Source organism: Verticillium dahliae, genomic scaffold, assembly GCF_000150675.1.
Source record: "Verticillium dahliae VdLs.17 supercont1.2 genomic scaffold, whole genome shotgun sequence".
NCBI classification, from domain to species: Eukaryota; Fungi; Ascomycota; class Sordariomycetes; order Glomerellales; family Plectosphaerellaceae; genus Verticillium; species Verticillium dahliae.
The window spans coordinates 1,356,036-1,372,154 of NW_009276916.1; the positions used below are offsets into that span (position 1 = coordinate 1,356,036).

Sequence of the window (16,119 nt, forward strand, 5' to 3'; positions counted from 1 at the left end):
TTCGGGGAGGGTGCCATGTTCACGAATGCAAGGCGGAGATGCTTCACGCTTTTTGGCTCTGTACCAGTGAGACCAGATGAACCGGTCTTCCGCCGTACCAGAGATGGGACAACTCGGGACACCCTCAAGACTCTGCGGCTTACCATGTGCATACTTATAGTTTGAACCAATGCCTAGCCAAGCATGCCAGCATTAAAGTTTCTGGCCCTGCATTCCTACGGTGGCTCACATGAGCCCCGAACGTGCAGATCGCCAGGCTCACATGGCGCAATATCTATCAAGAAAAAGGTTGACATCCCAGCTAAGAATGGTACGTTCCTGACTTGGCATCCTTGACTTCTGGTCCCACGATTTGACAGATCAACTTGTGAGGTTGCACCAATTCAGGGGCCGAGCCACTGGCAGGTGGTCGAAAAAGACTGCGGGGTGGCTCGCCTGTGGTATACTAGACCGCATATATCGATCGATCTGCTGTATCAATTCGGCCCTTTGGTCAAGCGAGCCAGTTGAGCAATCAGAATCAGTCGCTAGCCCCAGAGAAGAAAGTCGTTGCGGTGGGAAGGGTGCAACGGTGCGGTGGATGGAGCCGGAGACTGATAGATCTGGTGGATCACCGTGATGACGAGCAACGCTGTCAGTTGTGGTACTGTTCAGGCGAGCCGACTCGGCCGAGAGTGTAGCGAGACATCTGCACAGTAGCGGCAGCCGACAGACAATGCCCTTGTAGAAGAAGAAAGAAGACTCTGAGGAACTTGGCCGAGCCCGAAAATGACTGTTAGACCCCTCTCGAACGAAGCGCCTCGTGGATGTTGTCTTGGTTAGAGTCTCGTCGACGGTGAATCTGCTTTATCACAAGTCAAAAACCCAGACGATCGTGTCAACCGAGGCTCGAGTCGAAGGTTTGGTGTACGGGAATTGACTCCTATTGCTGGGTCAACACGTAGGCTCGCATTGAAGTCGTGGATCGAAGGGCCTCGTGATGTGACGATGCCCATTCTGGCAAGCCAAAGCCCACTGAGGCTGGCGCGCCCCCTTGTCTACCGGCCACTTTGGGCTGCCGCTGGGCCGGCACTGGTTGGCATCGGCAGACAAAAGGTGCAAAGGCTGGAGAGTTGGACAACGGTGCCGCTGTGCTGCTGTGCTGCTGAGATAGGGTTGCATTCCCGGGGCTCTCGGCTGCTGGCTTGATAAATTGGGTGGCATCGGCATCGTCATTTGAAAAGATGGCCGGGGAGGGGAGGGGAATAGCGTGAAGGGATGGATGGATGGGATGGTCCGCAGCAGCGCAGTGTCGTGTACCATGTACGCAGCGCTGTGAGTTATCCAACTTGGCTCAGGAGCTCAGCCGCTTTGGGGAGCGATATGAGCATATGAGCATATGAGCATATGAGCATGTGAGCATGATGAGCATGATGAGCTGGAACGTCCTGATGACTTTCATGGCAAATTGCACTTCCAGCAGGTGGCCACACCCAGGCGGGGCAGGGGCAGCTGAGGTCGAGAGTCGAGATGAGAAGGGAGGCAGGAGGGGGTCGCATGATGACGATAATGATGAAGGCACGACCCAGGCAGCCAGGAAGGAAAGACTTGGCAGGCAATACCCAGCTGTTGATGGTGGACTGTGGGGGACACATGGCGGTGGAGAGGGGAAGTACTTCGACTGCCAAAAACCCTCCGGCAGATACATCGTGTCCACCTACAAGACCCCATCACTCATTTCTCCCCTCAACAAACCTCAGCAACCCCGGTGGTGATCCCCGAGCATCGAGCAGCTTCAGCCGTGTCAAAGAACAAAAAGCCCTCATTTCCGGGCTCCTCACACGATCCAGCGCTGGGTCACCAGACTCCAGTCCGCACCGAAGTGTTGACTCGTCGTGGAACCGGTCGGAGGAACCCTCCCAAAACGATCCAAGTCGACCGCATCCTACTCTCAGCTCACGATGCCGACGCCATCTTCCACCGCCTCTGTTCGGCGCAGTGCTTCCCGGGCACACACATCCAGTGACAGCTCCGGACTCCATACGAACCCAGCGTGCACCAATCGTCGGCCAATCGCCAGCCACCCCGACACGCGCCCGCACTCTTCGTCCGCGTGCACACCTTCAAGTGCCGATCTTACCCCATCCCCCACCATCCCAGATCTCGCGATATCCTTGGCCGCCTCGTCTCTTGTGCTCCTTCTGGCAGCCACGCCCGAAGCCTTGCTGGTTTGGGGAGCTGCTTCGCCAGAGACGAAGCCCGACGAGAACCCGCTTCTTCCTTCCCAACAAACGAACCTATGCCCCGTTCGCGCCCCGACCGGCTTGCGGGGGAAGCCAAAATTGATTTTTTTTTCCCTTCACACTCTCTTACTTTGCGCTTCGCACCCCTTGCCTCTCAGCCAGTCGTATTGGCTGTCACTCTGTGGCCGGGGCGGAAGCTGGCCTGCGACGCTACCTTGCGATCTTACTGGTCAATCGTCCAGGTGAACCTGTGGTGATGGGCGCAAGACGTTGCTACGTTCGGCGCCTCGCGAACGCCGTCTACCACCTTGGGTATTGCTACTGACCAACGGAGCCTTGTCATGTGTGCTTTTCCCGCCGCGACAAGCCAATATCTCGTTTCTGACCCATCCACGAAGCGCATCTCTGCTGCAGCCTCCGGATGTGCGGATGCTGAGACATGTCGGAACTTCCCAACTGTCTTCTAGACCGTTCCCCTTTCCGCCCCCCCTTCTCCGTGCACACTGACGGGCCTTTCAAGGGATGGCCCTTGTCACCTCCTCTTCGAACAGGGAGCATGGTACCGGCGCCCAGGAACATGTTCATCCCGCGATGAACATGGCCTTCCCCAGATGATCCTCTATATGAAGGCTCTGCCGCGCCGGTCTTGTGGGATCAAATGCCCTTGTTACAGTCTCGCTTTCTCTTACACGGATTCCAGTTGCTCAAGGCGGTGCTCGAGATCTCGACGGTTTCGATCAAAGCGTCTTGTTCGCTCGCTGAAGCTCTTCTTCCTTGTTGCTGTTGTGAAATTCAGTCAACATGTTGTTCAAGCTGCCCGTCCTGTCTCTCCTGGCCGCCACGGCCACGGCCGGTGTCTTGCCAATCAAGGAGTATGGCAACACTCTTGCGGCTCTTGATGAAAGAGGTCAGTCCCCCCACTCCAGTTCATGCTTGCTCGACTAATGTTTTACCCAGCCGTCGGCGTCACCAGTGCAGACCTGAACAGCTTCCGCTTCTACGTCCAGTATGCTGCCGCGGCCTACTGTAACGGGGCCAATGCGCCTGGCGCCGCCGTCAAGTGCTCGGAGAACGGCTGTCCTCAGGTTGAGGCGAACCAGGCTACCACCATAGCCTCCTTCTCCGGTGCCACGTCTGGCATTGAAGGTCTCGTGGTCAGGGATGATGTCGCCCGCACCATTGTGCTGACAGTGCGCGGCTCCTCCAAGTAAGACCCAAGTTCTCCCGCTGCTCGAGTCAGCCACTAACACGCCGCAGCATCCGCAACTGGATCTCGAACATTCTCTTCGCCTTCACTGGCTGCACCGACCTGACAGCCAACTGCAAGGTTCACGCCGGCTTCAACAACGCCTGGCGCGAGATCCGCACCCCGGCCATCGCCGCCATCAAGCAGGCTCGCGCCGCCAACCCCAACTACACCGTCGTCGCTACCGGCCACTCCCTTGGCGCCGCTGTTGCTACCATCGGCGCCGCCTACCTCCGCGCCAAGGAGTCGATCCCCGTCACCCTCTACACGTACGGTTCGCCCCGTGTCGGTAACGACTACTTCGCCAAGTTTGTCTCCGCCCAGGCCGGCGCCGAGTACCGCGTCACCCACGCCGCCGACCCCGTCCCCCGTCTTCCCCCCATCATCCTTGGCTACAGGCACACCAATGTCGAGTACTGGCTTTCGGGCGGTGGCTCCAACAAGATCGACTACACCGTTGCCGACATTCGCGTCTGCGAGGGCATCGCCAGCATCAGCTGCAACGGCGGTTCCCTCGGCCTCGACATTGAGGCTCACCTGCATTACCTTCAGGACACGAGCGCATGCAGCCCCAACGGTATGGCCAGGCAGGCTGCGACGCTGTCCGACGCAGAGCTCGAGGCGAGGTTGAACTCCTATGCCAAGCAAGACATTCAGTTCGTCAAGGACCACATGGCCGATTAAAGAGGGGGAAAAGGCAGCGAAAGGTCGTGAACATATGACATGATGATTTGATGAAAAAGGCAGATCTTGTATAAGCGAGGGGTGCAAGATTCAACAAGTACATAGTCCTCGGAAAGGAGCACATCTAATCCACCACATATGACAATCACTTCTGTGCACGATGGGCTTGTGCTGTTTGCCTTTCCAAAGGGCTGGTCGTCATTGATGCGCTACTTTACTCGACTGGTGTGTCCAGGAACTGTCATGGTCCCGTACAAAGTAAGCTTCGCAGCAGGCGGAGAAAAAGTGGAAGCAACACGACTAACAAATAAGCAAGCTGATTCCGAAGTGAATACTACAAGGTGCTGGAGCCCCCGAACGCCCTTTGCTCATAATTCATTCATCATCCCGGTAATTCATTTCCGTAAGCCCTCGACTATTCGGTTCCCTCAATTTCCACGCCCATCGCGTTGGGCACGCCAATCAGGAGAGCGCCCCGAGGAATCTTGACCTGGCTGGTAACTTTCATGCAGCCAAAGACCTTTAGCTGTCGAAGTTTCGGGCAGCTCCGGAACACACAGCCGACGACGAAATCGTCGACCTCGCCACAGAAGCTAATGTCGAGGACCTCTAGCTTGGGATACTGCTTGTGCTCCGCAAACACCTCTTCGAAGGCCTGCTTCGTGATGCTGCGGCAGCTGGAGATGTAGAGGAAGCATAGCTCACGGCCAGAGTGAGCCATGAGGGCGCGGAAGCCGTCAGCGCAGAGTCCGATCTTGTTGGGGTTCTCCACCGCGTCCTCAGCATCAACGTGACGGTCCTTGTCAAAGTCGATAAATCTCAGGGGAGGGTTAGACCAATCAGTGAATAGTTCGCTAAAGCCCTCATCTGTGATTGCCTCGCTCTGGGTGATGCGCAACTTTGTGAGAGAGGCGCAGTTGGCCTTGATGGCGGTGAGAGCTTCGTCGTTGATGGCAGGGGCCGCTTTCAATGACAGGGTTTCAAGGTTCTTGCCTAGGTCGCGTATGATCGAGACGTGTGCTTTAGGGGCGATGGGGGCCAAGAGGTGAAGGCTAATGTGCTTCAGGGTTTTGATGTCGCCAAGCTTTCTCATGCCGTCGCTCGTGACTTCCTGGTTACTGTAGATCTTGAGACGTTCCAGCTTTGGGCAGCAGCCGGCGAGCAAAGCTAGCACATCGTCTCCAAAGTGCTCGTTGGTGTAGTATACCTGAAGAGTGGTCAGGGCATGCCCCTTGGTGGTGAGGTACTCCGTCCAGTGGCCAGCGCTGATCAGATTGGACCCATGAAGCGAGAGCTTTTCTAGACACATGGTGCGGCCCATAAGATAGGTCATGACGGAGTCCCTAAATTGGATACCGTTCCGAACCCTCAACTGCCTCAGATTACTGCAAACCATAAGGACAGTAATGTAGTCATCTGGAGTGAGCTTGGCACCGTCGTAGATGCTGAGGATTTCAATGGATGGGCGGGTGAACAGGGCCAGAGTCTTGGGATCGAGGAGACGCCTCTTCGCGATGCTGCGGGCGATCTTGTCGATGACATGAGAAGGCAGATCCCCCAAATCTTCGGCCAAGCTAAGGTTCTTGACAAGGGTGTTGATGCAGAGAGTCAAGAGGCTCTTGGCGCCGCGATGATAGTTGCCGTCCATGATGTTGCTCTGGACGGCACGGCGTCTGCCAACCCCGCCAGTCGACTTGGTGACCTTTTTCTTCGGCTTTTCATCGCCTTTCTTCACGTTTCTGCTGCAGGGGGCACAGAGAAGTCCGCCATCAGGACCAGCCTTGGAGTACGGCGTAACAGTAAAACGTTTACTGCAAACCTCGCAATTGTTTAGCTGACCAGGCACTGGAACCACCGGACCATCGAGGAGGTCAGCAAGGTCGCCAAAGAAATCTCCGTCATCGTCGCCGCTCTTCTTAGCTTTCTTGGCCGCCTTACGGGCCTTGATCTTATCAGCGGCGAGTTTGCTAGCCTTTCGCTTTTCGGCGGCTCTCTGACGGGCGGTTGCGAGCGGAGGCGTAGCCGGGGCTGCAACATCAACAAATGTGTCGGCGGACGCAGTTATTTCAGCCGTCTCATCGGCGGCATTAGTCATGTGATGGTCTCCATCACCGTCCTGCCGTGGCTCATCCTGATTGTCGTCACCTTGGTCGTCACCGTCCTGGGCTTGATTCTGGAGGGCAGCAGCGGCAGCTGCACGACGCTGCTCTACATCGCGGGTGATTTGCTGGGCGGAGATGTTATTTGCCTAAAGACACACTATCAGGATGAAACCCTCGGCAAATGAGAGAGGGAGATGACGAACGGCGAGGAACGAAGTAAGGGCCGATCGCCTTGTCCTTGAGTTAGTGACTGCCTGAATACCCAGAGGCAAGTGCTGACGGCGATTGTACTCACGGACCGGTCACGTTGCGAACCATCGTGCTGAGTGTAAACCTCTGACGCAGTTGAGATGATGAGGAGAAATAAGACGGCTGAAGACGGTTCAGCCCATGCGAGTTCTGACAAGAGTCGGGTTCCTCGTCACAGGCCGCAGTTGGTAATTCTGGTCAACGTAAGGTAGGTACGAAGATGCGGCTCACAGATCTTTTGCCCAAGATCAGCGTGAGGCAAGTGGCAACTTGATGTCGGCTAGGCAGGAACCCGCCAAGCTGGCTGAGGGAAAGGGAAAATGGGAGACGCGCAGAGAAGGGCCTCAACGCGGTGCCTGTGGTGCCTGTGGTGCCTGTGAAAGTACCTCACAGGTACCGGGCATCGTTCCTGCAGGGATTGCAAACACGGTGTGGGGGTCTTTCCTTTTTGGGCCCCTTTTCCCAGCCGATTCACCAGCAGCTGAATCATGTCCTTATGAACACTGTGTGATGGTTCAGAATTCGCCTACCATCACAGTGCTGTTTCTAGCAACCCACACACTTCTGTGCAGTGCTACTTTCTGTAAAGTCATGTGACTTCGTGCGCATTTCGAGTTCTGCCTTGCCACTGGTGCCCAAGGGACATGAGACAGTCTTTCGAAGTCAGTCCACATTTGCCGTCACCAATGATGTAGCCGTGGTTGAAAATATGGCAATGATGCATCGAGCTGCATGCTGCATGTGTCAAGCCTGCCGAATGCTCAACCCCCCAGCCAAGGCAAATTGCTTTTGCGTAGAAGCGCACTCGAGGTTCTTCGTGTTCAAGTAATGCCAATGACGTCTATGATATCCAAAAAAACATGGGTGCGATGCACTGTATGGCGTTTGGACAGAGTCGAGTCGCCACAGCGCACGGCCCGCAGATGCAAGGGTTTTAATGGGAAAGGGGCTCCACGTGACTTCGTGAAGACTTGCCACCCCGCCCTTGCCCGCCAAACGCGTCCCCCAACTCCCCAGATGTCAGTATTCACCACTACTTTTTCGGGAGGAAAAGGGTGGCAACCTAGTGCCAGCATTGCCCGGTCGGCTTAATCTGCCCATCCCCCTGACACCAATGAATGGGCGGACGTACCTTTCAGCTATTGAATAAGGCTCCTCGTTTCTCTTGCGAGTGTGGGCTGCCCAGGCGTCGGTCGCATCTCAGCCCCTTCCACCCGTTTGCCATCGACCAACCTTATGCTCTCACTGTCACCTTTCTGTTCCTCACACCGAAGAAGGCTACAGCAGCACTTGCCCCGGATTGGCCAATCTCGCCGCTGCTGCCTTCCCAGGATCTAAGAACTTTTTTTCACCCTTCCAGACTGACTGCTTTGACTTCCTTCTGCACTCCATCGGGTCGTCTTCGTCTGTTCCTCGTCTTCCGGCCCCTTCCTGTCGATTGTTACGCCCCACAGCCTGCCAGAAAGTGAGGCAGAGCGCTTTCTTCACAGAGTCGCCCGCTCGTCTGTTGCGACCGGTTGACACACGCGCAAAGCCCTGCAGCTGGTCCTGCTGTTGTCGTCATATTCACTGTTGGTTGTTTGATTGACCTGAGGCAACATCTTTCGGTGCCCCCCCGCGGCATCTCAATCGTCACAAGATACACTGCTCCTACCCGTCCTGTTCTCCCCGAACTCTGGGCAAAATGGCGCCTCGCAAAACCCGCACCTCAGCCGCGCACTCTCTTGCGTCCAGGATCGAGACCCCTGGTGAGTACTGTTGACCCCCGCACCATGTAGTCCCCTTTTGCTCAGCACCACTTACACCACGGTCCACATCATTTTACTGACCTCATTTTTAAAGAGAGTAGTCGCTCTCGTCGAATGACCAGGTCTACCTCGACCCAAAACCTGAGCTCTGCAGTTTCTCCACCGCCTGTAGACGCTATCGAACCCTTGAGCGTTGCCGTAAGAGGCAGCAAATCGACAACGTCGGCCTCGACCTCGGCTACTTTCACCTCAGCAAGCGAGGCTTCTACTCCGGCTACGAGCCACGAGGTCACGCCAGCGCCACCGGCTGCTGACGAGAAGTCGGCATCTTCTCGACCCATGATGAGTCGTCTGGAGGTGCAGATTCCAGTAATGGAAAGAGCTCCCAGTGAGAGGGCCACTAGAAACACCCGGTTTTCACTCGCTCGCGCCTCGAAGCGCAGCAGCAACACGTATGAAGTTCTCGACAGTGACGAGGATGAGTTGTCTTTTGACACTTCTCCTGACGAGATCATTGCTCGGCGCCTACAAAAAGAAGAGTATGAAAAGATCGACATGCCAACTCTTGTGTCTACCAGTCGTCCAGTCCGTGGTCTGCGAGCTTCTTTGGATAGAACCCCTGTACTCAAGGGCAAACGCGGCAGACCATCAAAGTCTCCACTCTCGGCAAGCATCGAACGGCCTACGAAGAAGCAAAAGTTTATTGATGATTCCGAAGACGATGCCCTCTCTGATGACGCCAATGGTCAAGCTTCGTCTTCAGACCTTAGCGAGGCCTTGAGCATCAAAACAGATTCGGATGATTTTGAAGCCCCCGAGGAGACGGGCGAGGACGACAGCAGCGATGATATGGTTGAAGTTGCGCGGCCGCGTTTCGTGGCGCAGCCTAAGAAAAGGCGCCCAGCTCAGCCCAATGCTCCCCCAGGCTTCAGATCGGCTGCCACGTTGCCAATCCTTCCTTCCTCGGAGCCTGATGATGATGATTTCGACCCAGATCGGTCGGACGAGGAGCTCCCCGAACTTGCTGATGCTAGCGCTCGGATAAATCTCGACGACTCGCATGACTTTGTGCTCGGCCGTCGTGCCCGCCGTGAGCGGGACCGACTTGAGAGACATCACCCAGAACTCGATACAATGTGGACAGACTTGGAAGCACGGCCTGCCATGTCCGGTGCTGAGGCGGTTCAGCCCACCAACATTACACGACAGCTCAAGCCTTTTCAGCTGAAGGGTGTTGCTTGGATGAAAGAGATGGAGACGACTGATTGGAAGGGTGGCCTTCTGGGTGATGAGATGGGCTTGGGCAAGACCCTACAGAGCGTCTCCCTCATCATGTCCGACCACGGCTCGATCAAGAAGCCTTCCCTCGTTTTGGTCCCGCCTGTTGCCCTGATGCAATGGACCAACGAGATTGCCTCGTACACAGACGGAACCCTGAAGACGTTCGTTTTCCATGGCACCAATACAAAGGTCAAGAACGTTACGGCCAAGGAGCTCAAAAAGTACGATGTCATCATGATGTCGTACAACAGTTTGGAGTCCATGTTTCGCAAGCAGGAAAAGGGGTTCAACCAGCGCAAGAAGGGCGAGGTCCACAAGCAGAAGAGCATAATCCACCAAATCGACTTTCACCGAATCATTCTCGACGAGGCACACTACATCAAGGGCCGCGACACGGGCACTGCCAGGGCATGCATCGCCCTGAAAGGCGATTACAGATGGTGTCTGACTGGTACGCCTCTCCAGAACCGAATCGGAGAGCTGTTCTCACTTGTGCGCTTTCTCAACATTACACCATTCGCCTCGTATCTTTGCAAGCAGTGCAAGTGCAGCCAACTCGAGTGGAACATGGACGAGCACAAGATGTGCAACAGTTGCGGACATTCTGCCATTCAGCACGTGTCCGTGTTCAACCAGGAGATTCTGAACCCCATCATCAAATACGGTGCCATGGGTCCCGGTGCCATCGCCTTCAAGAAGCTGCGGCTGATAACTAGCAAGTTCATGCTTCGCCGCTTGAAGAAGGACCATATGAGTGCCATGGACCTGCCCGTCAAAGAGATCAATATCAACCGGGAATTCTTCAGCGAGGTGGAGAATGACTTTGCGCGCAGCATCATGACCAACACGCAACGCCAGTTCGACACGTATGTGGCCCGTGGCGTCATGCTGAACCAGTATGCCAACATTTTCGGTCTACTCATGCAAATGCGCCAGATTGCCGATCATCCTGACTTGATCCTCAAGAAGAATGCCGAGGGCGGTCAGAACATCATGGTCTGCTGCATTTGCGACGAACCTGCCGAGGATGCGATTCGGTCCAAATGTCGGCACGACTTCTGCCGTGGCTGCGCCAGGGATTACATGATGTCGTCCAAGAGCAACATGGATGAGCTGTCGTGTCCCATGTGCCACATACCGCTGGCGATCGACCTGGAGCAGCCCGAGATTGAGCAGGACCAGGCCATGGTAAAGAAGTCGTCCATCATCAACCGTATCAAGATGGAGGAGTGGACTTCGTCAAGCAAGATCGAGACGCTCGTATACGAGCTGCACAAGCTCCGGTCTGACAAGGCCACGCACAAGTCGATTGTGTTTTCCAACTTTACGTCGATGCTTCAGCTCATTGAGTGGCGTCTCCGCCGCGCCGGCGTCACCACTGTCATGCTCGATGGTTCGATGACGCCTGCGCAACGACAGGCATCTATCGACCATTTCATGAAGAACCCAGAAGTCGAGTGCTTCCTGGTTTCCATGAAGGCGGGAGGTGTGGCTCTCAACCTGACTGAGGCGTCTCACGTCTTTATCGTCGACCCGTAAGCAATCCCCTCGGCCCCTGCTTCCATGTGCGTTTTGCTGATCAAAGTTACAGCTGGTGGAACCCTGCGGCCGAGTGGCAGTCTGCGGATCGCTGCCATCGTATCGGACAGGGCCGTCCCTGTACCATAACCCGTCTTTGCATCGAGGACTCGGTAGAGAGCCGTATTGTTCAGCTTCAAGAGAAGAAGACGAACATGATCCACTCGACCGTCAATGGGGATGACAAGGCGATGAAGTCGCTCAGCCCTGAGGACATGCAGTTCCTTTTCCGTGGCAGTTAGTCCACTTGTATTGTTTTGTTCCGAGGTTGATCGCGACTGGTTTTCACTTTTGCTATTCGGTCTGTGCGGAAGGAGCCTGGAGTCATGGTGAATGACACGACACATGAGGAACTAGGCGCCCGGTTGCCAAAGAATCATGCGCATCATGGTTGAGGTTCTGATTCTCAATACTCGAGGCATTTTGGCCCATTGGGATGAAGCGGGATCAACGCTGGCTGGGTTCGCCAGCGGTATCATTGGTAGCGCTACTGTATAATTATGAGCCACGCATACATGGCATTGCTTTATTACGTTGTTGAGCTGTGCAGTGCTCTTTCCATTTGGTGCCTCCATATGAGAACATTTGCTTCGGCCACTCTGCTCTTAGTAGACTTTTCTGCCCAACGAACGTAGCTGCAGGACAGGCTATGACTTGCTCAAGTCTCGTGGGGTATTGAAGCGTAATGGAAAGGCGATATGCAGCCTTGACGATGAAGGAGAACAGAAACCATGACGACCACGCCACAGGGTCTTCGCAGTCTATTTGGATGCCTGCAGTGACTCATGACGACGGGTTTGTAGTCATCTGGAGTGACGGCTCAATGGGACGTGGGTTGGAGAATGTCAGGTTTACCTAAGGGGTTACCTAAACACTGCAAACAACCTGCCTCACAGGATGTGCATCTCGCCGGGGCCTGTGGACGATGGTGTAACAGAGCGACACAGGTTTCCCTCCTCTTTTCAAGCATGCTGATGAGAGGCCGTCGGTTTCTGTTGGGTGAACCTCTTCCTGGAGCAGGGTAACGTAGGGTCAGGTATTCGTCAACGGTTGTGAGACCGCCAGGTCTGGCCACACGACCACGGCGATGACTTGTCTCGCCGTTTGACCTTTTCACGAGTCAAGCATAGGCCACAGAGACGGTTTTGCCTGGGCGGGGGGGCGGCCTTGGCATTTGTGATTGCAGCACAGGAGTCTCGAAGACGGCCCGCTTCGCTTCCGTGGAATGTGTATAAACCGCCGTGCCGCCCCCTATGAATTGCCACAGCCTGAGACCCGGTGAATGTCGCGATAAGCTGGCAACCAAACACAGCCCGATGAATTTTCCCACGAGACCTCAGTCACCCCAAGGGAAGGTGCCGCGTGCCTTCCGTGGTAGAAATTTCGGCACCATCCTCTGCGTTCTGCCAACTGCAACTCCTCTATAGACGAGGGTGGGAAAAGACCACCAGTGAGCCCGTCGACTGAGATCAACACTCTCTCTCTCTCACTCAACCAATCCTTCTTCTTGTTATTCTTTTGAACGGTGTCTCTGCGGTCTACTGCTAGCTTTCGAACAAAAATACCGTCTACCTGAGCATCGAGCACGACCGACGTACACCTTCATCTGGTCTTGCCCCTGGTCTTTCCGCCGCAAAGCCTACACCGGTCAACGTGAGCGACCGCAGCCATGGCGTCGTCGGGAAGAGAGCTCAAGGTCAGGTTCCAAGAGCCCAGCATTGTCATCCAGCGCAAAGAGAACGACGCACGCAACCAGGCTCAAGAGGCGAACGCTCACTTGCAAGCTCTCCGCCTGACTAGCAACAGGCTCGCCTTGTCTTTGAGCAGCTCCCTGAATGGAGTCCATCAAACCCTCAAGGAGATTAAAGCCGATGTCAAAGTGGGAAGTCGCGAGCTCATCCACCGGTACCTTATCCCTCGTATAAAGCGCTACATGGTGTCGTTGTTAACAAGGCCCGAACAGGAACAAGACTACGACGTTCAAGTGCTTCGCCCGCCTCCCCTTTGAGATCAGGGAACTGATCTGGGAGTTTGCCATGCCCAACCGGCTCATCACCTTTGCCCACCCACCCAGCAAGTGGACTCTGAACAGACGTCTCTCCTTGCTCCCACACCCGCAGACCATCCCTTTCGGACACAACGGCATCAAGCAAGCGCAGGCGTCGTTCGCGCTCCTGCGCGTCTGCTACGAAGCCCGGCTCGTGGCCCTCCGCCACCTCCACCGCACCAACACGGTCCGCCACCCGCTGCAGCCCGAGGACCCGACTCCGCGGCCGACGCAGTTCCGCCGCGCCGCGCCCGGCACCGACTTCCGGCGACCGAGCCACCACGACCCGTTCAACCTCGATGCCGACGCCGTCCTCATGCCGATCCGCGACACGGCGCGCGGCCGCAGCTTCCGCGACCCGCGCGTCCGCCACCTCCTCAACACGCGCCACCTCGTCGTCGCCATCACCGAGAAGCCGCGCAAGCTGCAGTGGGAGGAGGCCGGCCGCGGCACCTGGCGCCGCCGCCTCGCGCCCTGCCTGCCCGACGCGCCCTGCCCGCACCCGGCCACCTGGGGCGCGCCCGTCTCGTTCGAGGACACGCGCGTGCCCGAGGACGACCACCTGCTCGGCCACTTTGCCGACCTCGAGACCGTCACCTACGTCTTCCGCCCGTACCGCCTGCGCCGCGCGCGCCGCCGCCAGCCGGCCCCCGTCGTGGGACCGCGCGCCTACGTCGTCTACGCGCGCGACCCGACCGCCGGCTACGCGGACCAGCTGCGCGAGCTCTACGGCAGCGAGGGCCCCGTGCGGACGGCGCGCGTGTGGAACGGCGTGCTGCCGGACTGCTTGGAGGGGGACAGGGTGCATCCCACGGCGCTCGTGCGCATCGGCCGCGTCGTCGACCCGGACGAGTGGAAGGAGACCCTGAGCGAGGCCGCTTGGACGGCGGCGAGGCTTGTCTGGCTCGTCCTGGTCAGGATGCCCGTGTTTGTGCTGCTGAGCCCCTTCGTCTCGGGGTCCGCCGCCTGGGACGTGTGCTTCGTTTCCGGCTGGCTTGGAGAATTGATTTGAGCGTGTGAAGAAAACAAGAGGCCGCAGGCTAAGCGCTGCCGAGGTTGGACAAGAGGACCCAGGATGAACGACGTGATGAGAAACGCAGAATGAACAAGTTGCTCGGACACAAGGGGATTGGTCGATACGAAGCGCAACACAATCGAGAAACCACACAGAAAGATGGCATGAAGACAAGCCTGTAAATTTCAGTAGTAGTAGTACACGTAGAGTGTCGGCATTGGATCCGGAGGCTCTGCCCAGAACCTACAACCTGCTCTTCGAGGCGTCGAGATACGTGCTCCCTAGCTTCAACATGTCCACAGCCTCAGCTACCATCTCGTCAACAATCTCTCCCGCCGGCTGTATCCTCGTGATCAAGCCAGCAACCTGACCCATGAGATGCGGCGGATCAATTTCGTTCCCCTCCTCGAGGTCGTACTCGATCGGCACCGTCCCACTGTCGCACAATGCCTTGACCCTTTCGGGTTGCGCGTGCCACCCGCGAATGTAGTCGTTCGTCTTCATCCTCAGCGGCCGCCCAGACAATACAAGTGTCCTCTCTGTGCCATCGAACCCACACGACACAACCTCGCGCTTGTGCTCCTCGCTGCACCCCGCCTCGACAGAAGCGACAAAGCGTGTGCCAACCCATACGCCAGCGGCGCCCTGCATGAGAGAACTCGCGAGGGAGCGCCCGTCGTAGATGCCGCCCGCGGCAACAACGAGCGCCGGTAGCCCGCCGAGCAACTTGGGACGGTACTTGCGCGCCACGTCGACGACGGCAGGGATGAGCACCGAGTTGGCAACGTCACCCGTGTGGCCGCCGCCCTCGCCACCCTGCGCGCAGATGAGGTCGACGCCGAGGTCGAGCGCCTTGACGGCATGCTTCGGGTGCCCGACCATGTTCATGATCAGGATGCCGGCATCTTGCAGCCGGTCGATAACGTGCTTGGGCGGCACGCCGACGGCACTGACAAAAAGCTTGGCGCCGGACTCGATGGTGATGTCGATGAGCTCGTCGAGCTTACCGCCGGTGTAGTCGTGGTTCGTCTTGCGAGCGTTGCCGCCAATCTGGGGTAGAGCAAGGTCGACACCAAAGGGGAGGGAGGGGTCAGTGAGATGAGCCTTGAGTTCGGCCACAATCTCGCGAAGCTGGTCGGGTGTGTACATGAAGCCGCCGATGACACCCAGGCCGCCGGCGTTGGACACGGCAGCGGCAAGGCGGCCGCCTGACGTGCGAGCCATGCCGGCGAGAAGTATGGGGTGCGAGACGCCCAGGAGAGTCGTCAAGGGTGTTGTGATGGGTGCCATGGTGATGATGCCTCGCTGCGGTGAGAGGGAGAGTACAAGTCGTGACGGCGTGTTGATGATGAGGTCAGGATTGGCGGACCAAACAATATATGCAAGTCGCGGGGAAAAGCCGTCTGAAGAGTCGATGCCAGCATGCACATATGTATGTGGTTGAACTCTAGTGGCGATCTGGGGTCGAGCTTTACAGGGGGCACATCTCCAACAGCTGATGATGCGGGGGAGTCCTCGGGGGGCGCGCGACCTCGGCATTTCCGTGTGCGGACACCAGCTCGCCGTCTTGGCCACCCAAGCTCCCTAGTTTCCCCAGGTTGATCGCTAGATCAGTGCTCGCCGTTGGGGTCGGCGTCACATCTTGCACGCACTCCGTCGGCACGCTCCCGAGCCAACGGCGAGATGGCGCGTTGGCCAGTGGTGTTTTCTTGTTGATCGTCAGTTATCCGCGAAGCATCTCTGCTGTTGCAATCGTGCTGAGTGAGATATGGAGGTTCGCCAAGGCGACGCTTTTCATCGTCAAAACAAAGTTCGGTAGATTAAAATCGTTGAGCTGATTGCCCTGCAATGTATCAATTCGAACAAGCCGTGGTATCGTAACTGACGTGACGCTCATGGCCCAACGCTTCGTCTCTCGTCCTTCGTTATCATGGCGTGCTGTGAATT

At 56.8% G+C, this 16,119-nt stretch overlaps 5 protein-coding genes across 5 annotated transcripts; 3 read left to right on the plus strand and 2 right to left on the minus strand.

Moving 5' to 3' along the window:
- Positions 1-3,023: 3,023 nt before the first annotated feature.
- VDAG_01264 (mono) lies at positions 3,024-4,152 on the plus strand (the record flags this gene model as incomplete). Its single annotated transcript, XM_009650150.1, has 3 exons — positions 3,024-3,129; positions 3,180-3,429; positions 3,480-4,152. 3 exons carry the CDS (start codon positions 3,024-3,026, stop codon positions 4,150-4,152), a joined length of 1,029 nt encoding a protein of 342 aa, XP_009648445.1.
- Positions 4,153-4,567: 415 nt separating this feature from the next.
- Positions 4,568-6,572, minus strand: VDAG_01265 (DNA repair protein Rad7; the record flags this gene model as incomplete). The annotated part of the gene is made up of 3 exons (XM_009650151.1): positions 4,568-6,400; positions 6,458-6,485; positions 6,550-6,572. 3 exons carry the CDS (start codon positions 6,570-6,572, stop codon positions 4,568-4,570), a joined length of 1,884 nt encoding a protein of 627 aa, XP_009648446.1.
- A 1,615-nt stretch (positions 6,573-8,187) lies between these two features.
- Positions 8,188-11,646, plus strand: VDAG_01266 (DNA repair protein RAD16; the record flags this gene model as incomplete). Its single annotated transcript, XM_009650152.1, has 3 exons — positions 8,188-8,251; positions 8,346-11,067; positions 11,124-11,646. 3 exons carry the CDS (start codon positions 8,188-8,190, stop codon positions 11,350-11,352), a joined length of 3,015 nt encoding a protein of 1,004 aa, XP_009648447.1. The 3' UTR covers positions 11,353-11,646.
- A 1,133-nt stretch (positions 11,647-12,779) lies between these two features.
- VDAG_01267 (uncharacterized protein) lies at positions 12,780-14,169 on the plus strand (the record flags this gene model as incomplete). The annotated part of the gene is made up of 2 exons (XM_009650153.1): positions 12,780-13,015; positions 13,074-14,169. 2 exons carry the CDS (start codon positions 12,780-12,782, stop codon positions 14,167-14,169), a joined length of 1,332 nt encoding a protein of 443 aa, XP_009648448.1.
- A 246-nt stretch (positions 14,170-14,415) lies between these two features.
- VDAG_01268 (oxidoreductase 2-nitropropane dioxygenase family) lies at positions 14,416-15,462 on the minus strand (the record flags this gene model as incomplete). Its single annotated transcript, XM_009650154.1, has 1 exon — positions 14,416-15,462. One exon carries the CDS (start codon positions 15,460-15,462, stop codon positions 14,416-14,418), a length of 1,047 nt encoding a protein of 348 aa, XP_009648449.1.
- Between the last annotated feature and the right edge of the window lie 657 nt (positions 15,463-16,119).